The sequence below is a fragment of the Marmota marmota genome, unplaced genomic scaffold (assembly GCF_001458135.2).
Source record: "Marmota marmota marmota unplaced genomic scaffold, marMar, whole genome shotgun sequence".
Classification (NCBI taxonomy): Eukaryota; Metazoa; Chordata; class Mammalia; order Rodentia; family Sciuridae; genus Marmota; species Marmota marmota.
The window spans coordinates 80165442-80175151 of NW_026000026.1; the positions used below are offsets into that span (position 1 = coordinate 80165442).

General features: G+C 50.2%; 1 protein-coding gene across 2 annotated transcripts in view; it reads left to right on the forward strand.

Annotated features, from left to right (window-relative positions):
- Positions 1-9492, forward strand: part of Arhgef37 (Rho guanine nucleotide exchange factor 37) — a 52781-nt gene extending 43289 nt beyond the window's left edge. For both annotated transcript variants that reach the window (XM_048811785.1, XM_015486074.2), the window contains 4 exons: positions 335-463; positions 2914-3109; positions 4810-4967; positions 7596-9492. In XM_048811785.1, the coding sequence (XP_048667742.1) occupies positions 335-463; positions 2914-3109; positions 4810-4967; positions 7596-7805 (693 nt within the window). In that variant the 3' untranslated portion in view covers positions 7806-9492. The remainder of the gene's footprint in view (positions 1-334; positions 464-2913; positions 3110-4809; positions 4968-7595) is intronic.
- The last annotated feature ends 218 nt before the right edge of the window (positions 9493-9710 follow it).

The window sequence follows — 9710 nt, forward strand, 5'->3', positions numbered from 1 at the left end:
AAGAGAGAGGGGGGAGAGAGAGAGAGAGAGAGAGAGAGAGAGAGAGAGAGAGAATTTTTTAATATTTATTTTTCAATTTTCGGTGGATACAACATCTTTATTTTATTTTTATGTGGTGCTGAGGATCGAACCCGGTGCCCTGGCATGCCAGGCGAGCGTGTTACCACTTGAGCCACATCCCCAACCCCAAGAGAGACTTTCTTAAAGGAGAGTGAGCCAGCTGACCAGGACAAAAAAGCCCCTCATGACCTCTGGGGCTACAGTGTGGGTGGCCAGGGGCTTCTTGCCTCTCTGTCCTGCAGAAGGCTCTCTTGACAGTGTCTGTCCCACTCAGCTGCCCCACCACCACCTCTCTGAGCCGGCCTTCAGGAAGCTGGTGGAGGACACACTAGGCCAGACGGGTAGCCAGCTTCGTGCCTTTCGAGAAACCTTTGAGAAAGTGCTGCCACCTCCCACTGCGCAGGTAAGTGTCCCTCCCCACCAAAGACTGTCCAGTTCTTCCCCTGCCACTAGGGGGGATTCAATATTTCCCCCCTCCCAGTATTTTCTGTTACTCGTGGAACTATTTTCTCTTCGCTTCTCTCCTTCCTCTCTGTGAAATGCGGTTGGGTGGGCACATCCCCCACCACAGACCTCCTCTTCATGGCAATGAACATAGGGACAGCATAGGACTCATGGATCAAAAATAAGAAAACCAACATGTTAATACAGAGTGAAATTAGATAAAAGGATGGGAAGTGGTGATTGCATCCCAAATCTGGAGCTTCCTCAAAAATTTCATCAAAACACATTCTTTTCCCTGACTCCTTTCTGATACCAGCTCAAAAGCAATATTTAAAAATGAGTGAAAAGTTTGAATAAAAAGTTGTTTAAATTTTATTTTTGATATGGTACTTTAATTTTTATTTATTTATTTATTTAAATTGTAGATGGAAACAACTTTATTTATTTATGTGGTGCTCAGGATTGAGCCCAGTGTCTCATGCATGCTAGGCAAGTACTCTACCACTGAGCCACAGCCCCAGTGTGCAGAGCACACTATGTTAGCTCCGTGATGGTTTATAGAGCTGTTGACTGGCAGACAGTTGTTTTTTTAAAAAAATATTCTACTCTAAAATATAAGAAAAGAGTATCTTCCAGTCCACTTGCAGAGTACATGTAGGTGGTCCATATTTTCAAACTCACAGGTCAGCTGTTGGGAGAAGGGGCTCCCAGAGTGTGGCAAAGCCTGGACCTGAGAACACAAACTGTGTTGAGTCACAAGTGAGATGTGAAGTGAGGGATCACGAGACGGCACCAAGATGCCCCATGAGGGAGAAAAGGCCCGGGGACACAGAGATGGGTAAGGGCCAGCAGAGCCAGGCAGATAAAGTGGCCTTCACACTTGGCCAGAGGGCAGAGGGCAGCAAGGACTAACTTCTGCCACAAGTGGGGAGACTGACTCCTGGGCCACAGTTGTCCCCAGCTGTCCCTGCCTCCCGCCCTGCAGTGAGGGCAGCCCACTGCCTCCAGGTCAGAGGTCTCTTGGGGGTGTGCTATGGACCCTGAACCTGGGGGAAAAGGAGGGGGACAGAAAATAGAGAACAGTAGCCCTTCAAACTCATCCTGGCAACCTCCTCTCTCTACTTAAAATAACAATTTTCTTACTGGAGAAGCAATCCATCCTTATTGTTGAAAAATTAGGAGACACAGAAGAACAAAAAAGAAACAAATGGAAATATCTACTTCCAGTGTGTGTTGTAAGTTGGCAGAAAGAGACACACCTGTCGGCCTCCCACCCTGCCACCCACACGGAGCCCTCTTGACTCCTGGCTGACTCGGCTAAGAGCACAGAACCCTGCAGAACCAGGTGGCCATGAGATGGGAGCTGGTGTCTTAACGTGCCCCCTGGCACCTTCTGGGGTGCTGCTCTTCTCTGCACAGGGGGCTGGACAGCCTTGAGAGAAAGGCAGATGTCTGCTCCCCCACTCACTGGCTTTTACACTCATGCCGACGTCACCATTCCAAGAAGTACTATCCCAGCACCACGGTTCCAAAAAAAGCTGCCCCAGCTCTATGCTTCTGTTTTAGATCTGTTTAGGAACACTGAGCTGTCTTGATTCTTTATTCTTCTCTCTCTCTCTCTCTCTTGCTGGGGATTGAATCCAGGGCCTTACACTTGCTACACAGGAGCTCTACTACTAAATTGCATCCTGTCCTGATTTTTTTTTAAAACATTCCTATGGTTTGAACCCAGAGGTGCTCTACAGAGCTACATCCTCAGCCCTTTTTATTTTATTTACTTATTCTGGGGGGGGGGGGACACTGGGGATTGAACTCAGGGGCACTCGACCACTGAGCCACATCCCCAGCCCTATTTTGTATTTTATTTAGAGACAGGGTCTCACTGAGTTGTTTAGCACCTCACTTTTGCTGAGGCTAGGTTTGAACTCATGGTCATCCTGCCTCAGCCTCCTCAGCTGCTGGGATTACAGGTGTGTGCCACTGCATCCATCAGCCCTTTTTATTTTTTATTTTGAAACAGGGACTTGCTAAGTTGTCCAGACTGGCCTCAAACTTGTGATCCTCCTGTCTTAGCCTCCTGAATCACTAGGATGACTCTGAGCCCAGCTTGTGTCCCGATTTTTATTTTTAATCTTGACTCTGCATCCTCAATCCTAGGAGTTCTGTACCTGAGAAATTACAGAACTTTAGTTAGTATTTTAGGGAATCCCAGAAGCTGCAAGCTTCTCCTCAAATGCCTTTGGATGCTAAGAGCCAACCACCCACTAGCGAGAGCACAGTTGCTCTGATCAGGATGGGCCTTCATTGATGGAGGTAAGGTGGGTCAGGACCCCTGGCTTCAGCACATGTAGACACCAACCTAGACAACTTAACTCAAGCCCTGTGTCTGTCTGTCCCTCCTCTCCCCAGCCACTCCTTCCAGGCTCTGAACGGCAGGTGCAGGCTCTCCTCAGCAGGTATGGCCCCGGGAAGCTGTACCAGGTCACAAGCAACATCAGTGGGTCTGGGACTCTGGACCTGACCCTGCCACGGGGCCAAATCGTGGCCCTCCTTCAAAACAAGGACACCAAGGGCAACAGCAGTCGCTGGCTGGTGGACACTGGGGGTATGTGTGCCTTCTGGGAAAGCCACCCAATCAAAGTTGGTGGGGAGACAATCACTCTAGTGGGACAGATTCTGACTGTGCAAATCCAGGATGGGAATGAGCACATGTGACTGATATAGGGCCTGGGGTGCAGTCAGTGGGCTACGGAATGTCCAAAACAGGAATTCAGTCTTTCATTGCAACATCCTTCATTAAGCACCTGTGTTCCGGGTACTTTGAAAATAAGACAAGGGCTGAGTACAGTGGTGCATGCCTGTAATCCTAGCTGCTTAGGAGGCTGAGGCAGGAGGATCACGAGTTCAAAGCCAGCCTCAGCAACTTAGTGAGGCTCTAAGCTACTCAGCAAGACCGTGTCTCCAAATGTCTAAATAATATTTTAAAAGGGCTGGGGATGTGGCTCGGTGGTTAAGTGCCTCTGGGTTCATTCAATCCCTGGTACAAAACAAAACAAAAACAAAAACAACAAGGACCCTACCTTGGGGGATCTCATAGACTCAGAGTAGACAGATATATGGCGAGAACCTCAGCAATACTGTGAAGGTTGGCGGTCTACACAGAGAAGAGGTGCTTGGATCCTGGCTACATGGACAGGAGCCTGATGTCCAGAACCAGGGCAGTGATGAAGCTGCCTCCCTCTGCTGGCCCTGGCCTTGGGTGTGCTGCTCAGGCCAGGGTGCCCCTGTGTAGCTGGGCTGAGTGCAAGAGGCACCATGAACCCAGGACAACAATGGCCTAGCAGTATGTTCCAGAGACAGGCATGTGACCTACAAGGTGAGGGTTGCCCAGGACTGTGGGGAGGGGACTCACAGATCATGTTGTCCCCGTCGGGCAGTGTCTTATAATTGTTGTTTAAGTATTTTAATGTGTATTGGAAAAAATATAACTGATCTCTAAGTCCATGATTATATTCATAATATTATGAATTATGAATTCATTATGTAGTATAAGGCCAAGTTTTAAAGAGTGGGTCAGTGTTAAAAATTAAGAAAGTGGTACAAACAGGCAGATGTCACAGAAAAGTGCTCTGATGACTGATGGGGAGGTGATGGAATGCATGCTGGAGCAAGGCCTGGGCCCTGAGGACCGGATGTGGATCCAGCCCTACCACTTTCCTAACTCTGTGAGCCCAGGGAAGTCACGGAGCTTCTCCGAGCTCAGCCACCTCAACATAGGAGGGAGATCACAGCCTGACCCCACCTCAGGAAGTAGTGGGAAGACTAAATCACATGCTGGTTCTGTCACCTAGCAAGCCCCTGGGAAGTAATGGCCATTCATCGTGACATCAACCAGAACAGCACTGGAGTGGCCTCTGCAGGAGAAGGAGCAGGCCACTTGGAGAGGAGCAAGGCGATCCCCGTCTGGGGAAGGCAACCGGGGAGGGGAAGCAGCTTTGCTCTGGGCATCCACTAGAGGGACATGGGCCACCAGGAAAGCAGATTTCGTTCAGTCCAAGGGAGAACTTTGTATCTCTCTGTCAGCAGTTTACAGCAGGAGGGTTGACCCAGGAGGGAATGAATCCCCTGTCACTGGGGGGTAAGCAAGCAGAAGCTAGAAATAGTGCACAGTGGGAAGGGGGGCTGGGAGGGTCCTGCATGACCCTGTCAGGACCCCCCGGGTGCTGAGATGCTGTTGGAGTTTCCCTTCACTAAACTGGACGGGAAGGCAGCCTGCAGCTGGTAACCTTCTGCATGTTTCCCCAGGACATCGGGGATACGTGCCGGCCGGCAAACTGCAGCTGTACCAGGTGGTCCCCAGTGAGAAGGAGCTCAGAGGACAGGCGGGGCCACGTGAGGGCTCCCAACACCTAACACCAGAGCCCACTCCAGCCCCTGTCTGCTCCGTCCCGGCTGTGACCCAGGTGAGTCTGGGAGAGGGTGCAGGCTTGTCTCTGCTCCACCACCTGGACTGGGCCTTAGATTTTCCTCTTCTGTCGAAATCTATGCTCCTGCTACCTAGAGGAGTCACCACCCTGTGAGGCCAGGCCTTGATCAGTGATCATGTCAATGTCCTGGCCAGGGGTGGGACCTGGAGGAAGGGGCCTCCTACCCCTGCCACATTGACAATGGAGAGCTAATCCTTGTCCCCACCAGCCAGGCAAGCAGGGTTCATTCATTCATTCAGTATTGGCCAGCTATGGTGGCACATGAGACATAATGATGAACAAGAGTAAGTCATGGTCCTTGCCCTCCTCAGACTTAAAACCTGGGGAAAACAATGATTAATAAAATAAGTGCATGGATTACTGTAAAGTCAGCAGGGTTAAGTGCAAGAGCCCTGAGCGTGGAGAGATTCTTCTCAGATAGGAAGCTTTTTCTCAGATAGGAAGGGTGAATTAACTGCATAAGAGGTGTGGGTGACATGAGTTCTCCAGAAAGTATGTGTGACCTATGTAAAGGAGAGGACAGGGCTATGTGAGGGACTGGATGAAGTCAGTGGGTGGGGAAAGAGAGAGGGGCAGGGTGGGGTGAGGTACTACTGGCAAGGTGGATGAAGACAGGCTAACTGGGGCCTGTGATCTTGGCAAGGACCTCAATCTTTCTCACAAAAGCAATGGGAAAGTTGGGCACAGTGGCCCATGCCTGTAAACCCAACAACTAGGGAGGCTGAGGCAGGAGGACCACAGGTTTGTGGCCAGTCTCAGCAACTTAGAAAAACCCTGTCTCAAAATAAAAAATAAAAAGGGCTGGGAATGTAGCTCACTGGTAGAGCACCCCTGGATTCAAGCCCCAGTACCAAAAAAAAGAAAAGAAAAAGACAGTGGGAAATATGAACATCCGTGTTCATGGCAGCATTATTCATAAGAACCCAAAGTAGAAATAACCCAAATGTCCATCAACATGATAGGTAGGCAAAACTTGATACAGCCAGGCAGTGGAATATGATTCAACCATAGAAAGGAATGAAGTACTGTCATGTGCTATATCATGGTTGAGCCTGGAGCACATGATGCTGAGTGAGAGAAGCCAGACACAACAGGCCACCTATTGTAGGGTTATACTTATATGAGTGTCCAGAATAGTCAAATCCATGGACGGAGAAAGTGTAGTCATGGGCAGGGCTGAGGGACAGGGAACAAGGAGTGACTGCTACCTGCTGTGGGATTTCTTTTTGGGGTGGTGAAACGTTCCGGAATTAGATGGTGGTAATAGTTGTACTTATCTATGAACCTACTAAAAGCCACTGCATTGTACACTTTAAAAGAGTAACATTATAGGTATATGAATTACATCTCCAAAAAAAAAAAAAAATGAGGCCACTGAGGGGTTTAGCTTTGCAGGGCAGAGTCCTTGTTAGGTCAGCAGCATGGTGGGGTCCTTGAGAGGAATGGATGAGCTGGCAAAGCTGGAGGGTCATATTATGAACATCCAAGAGTGGAGGGTGCCTGTCCCAGGTGTCAGCAGCAGTCAAAGGGGAACTCACGGGTGAGGTTTGAGTGACAGAAAGAATACAGCTGAAGGGGAGAGACCCAGTGGTGCTGAGCACAGTCTGTGTATGTCTTGGCTGGAGTGCTGAGGAGCCTGGAGCTGCTGTAGAGATGCCTGGAGAAACAACCTAACTGCATGGCTCCTGTTGCACCCACCACGAAGGCTCTGGGCCAACATCCTCAGCCTTAGCCAGAAATAGTGCACCATGGCTGCAAGGGACTCACAGGGTGCACCAGAGGCCCTGACCACCCAACTCAGCCCCAGCCCAGTGCCTCTGGGAAAGGTTGCCACTGCCACCCAGCTTCCAGCCAATGTTGGCAGTATCTCAGGGAAGCCCCACCCTGGGCTCAGCTCTCCATCACCCAAACGCTCTAGAAGCTTCTGCTCTGTTCAGGGGTGCTCAGTGGACTCCCCTGGGACCCTCCCAGGCTGCATAGGGCTCCTTAGGCTTGGCCACGGTAATAACAGCAGTGGTAATCACAATCCAAGTAGACTGGGCCTTGACTGTGTACCGGGCCCTGTGTGAAGCCCTCTGTATGTATTCATTCATTAAATTCTCAGAATGACCCAGAAAGTAAAACATCATTACTCCCATTGCATAAGATGATGAAACAAAGGCCCAGAAAAGTTAAATAATAGTTTAATAAAGGCCCAGGAGGGCTTTTCCTTAACAAGTAACCATGTTGCTCAAACTCCTGCCTCTGGGCTGGGAAACTGGCCTGATGGATAGAACCCTTAGGTCTGGGGAGGCAGAGGCTGCTAAGCCGGCTCACCTGCTCTGAGGTCACAGCTGTGTATTTTGAATAAGTTCCTGACTTCTCTAAGTCTCAATTTCCTACTCTGAAAAACTGGGGCAAATAGAATGATAGAATTGTGAAAAACAAGACCCAGAAAAGTCCTGGAGCAGCGCCAACTGCCTAGTAATCGCTAGCAGATGTCGTTGTCTTTGGCACAAAGGATGTACCCGGTGAGGCAAGGAATGCCCTCTTGGGGACCCGAGTCGGGTAGGATGAACAGCCTCTGGGGCTTAACCATTGCCATATCACCTTTGTGTGTTTCAGGTGGTAGCCGTGTACCCCTTTGTGGCCAGGAGCAGCCATGAAGTGAGTCTGCAGGCAGGCCAGCCTGTGACCGTCTTGGAGGCCCAGGACAAGAAGGGGAACCCAGAATGGAGCCTGGTGGAAGTGAATGGGCAGAGGGGATATGTACCTTCCAGCTTCCTGGCCAGAGCCCCAAGTCCAGCTCCATGGGGCTGGACTCTGCCCTCTTAGGGTGCCCTCTTCTATGTTGCCAAGGGATGGGAAAGGTTTAGAGGCTGTGATCCTGGTGGGAAAAAGAAGCAAAGAAAATGTGGGGGTGGAAGGATCAGGCCAGGGTGAGTGGAGGGCATCCAGAAGGCAGCAGGGAGAAGCAGCTGGGCCTGGCAGATGCTGGGTAGGGGTGACTACCAAAGGCCCCAGCCAGGATCACTCACTATGTCTACCTTAAGAAGCCATGCCAACCTGCAGTCACAACTTGCTAGATGGCAGGTCATGGATGATTGGCCAGGACTTGCCACAGCTTGTAATTACCTGTGATTCCATCCATGCCTGCCCACAGGAGTGGGCCACCAGGTGAATGTTACCTCTGTGTTGGGTGGCTATAAGGAGGGACCCCTGGAGAAGTCCAGAGCTGCCTGGCCTCACAGTTCCAGCCTGTGTCAGGGGTTGACCAGTTGTCTTTTGTTTCTCCATACTGTGAGCTGAGTTATCTGGGACAGTGAACCACTGGGAGCCCTCTCCAGAGGGGAGCCATGGTTTGTCTGGCCAGTGGAGAGGTTCCCAGGAGACTCTTGGCCGGGCCCTGGAGGAGGTGTGGCCGAGTCACAGTTCTGGAATGTGTGTAGGCAAATTCAGAGGAGGTTCCAGGGAAGTGGGGATTTTGACAGCATGTCAGGTGGGGTGTGTGAGGCTGTTGGCAGCAGTGCACAACCTTGTTTTCTCTGGACCAGGGGACAAAGGGACATGCAAATCATTGCAGAAACTCTGTGAGGTAGGTGATTACAGGCCTGGTGGGTGGGGGTGAGGTAATGGCTTGGTTTCCCATTTCTGGGTAGAAGAGCTGAGGGAACCCCCTGCTTTCAGTTGCCTCCGAGGGCCTGGAGGCAGCAATGGGTGTGGGTGGGAGGTGGCTGGCTGTGGGCCTTAGACATAGGACACACTGCAGCTTTCCCACCTAGAATGACTTCACTCACACGGCTGTGAGAGTGACCCGAGGCTCAGGACATTGAGGCTTGTCAACCTTGAAGGGTGTGATACCAGGGTAAATTCCTCAGTGGTGTCAGTCAGGTGGGCCCAGCCACTGCTGGCCTAGGTTGGCAGTCCTGTGCACCCTGTGTCCAGCCCATGGCAGCAGACATGGTTCACGGCAGAGTGTCCTTTCCCTCAACCCAGGATCTATCTTGAGGTCCTTCTGCACAGCCATGCATTGTTAGGAGATTTTGTGGTGCAGATGGCATAGAGAGGCTATGCCAGCATTGGGAGATATAATCTTTAGGACCACTGTCATCCACACAGTCCATAGTTGACATCATGCGGCCCATAGCTGAATTCACTGTGAATAAGTCACCCCTTTCTCAAACCTGGGAATTGAATCTCCTCAATAACATGCCTGCCCAGGAAGCCTGATCTGGGGAAATGCTGAATGTAGCCACTGAAGGGTCACCGCCTCTAGGCTGATGCTTTGGGCTAAGATACACTGCAAAATTCACAGGAAGGGGGAAATTGATGCATTGTGATCTTCATCTATCTTGCAAGATTGGAACGGATCCTTATGAGAGTGTATATAAAACACAGTTTAAGCCAGGTGTGGTAGTACGCACCTGTAATCCCAGCAGCTTGGGAGGCTGAGGCAGGAGGATCAAGAGTTCAAAGCCAGCCTCAGCAATTTAGTGAGGCCCTAAGCAACTCAGTGAGACCCTGTCTCTAAATAAAATACAAAAAAAGGACTGGGGATGTGGCTCAGTGGTTAAGCACCCCTGAATTCAATCCCTAGTACCAAAACAAAAAAAACAAAAAAAGAAAAAAAAAGAAAAAGAAAAGAAAGAAAGAAAAAAAAGAAAAAGAAAAAAATCCCTGTTTAGATTTATTTTGAAGAATGTCTCAGTGTTATACCTTCAGTGCCTAACGCTGTTAGCT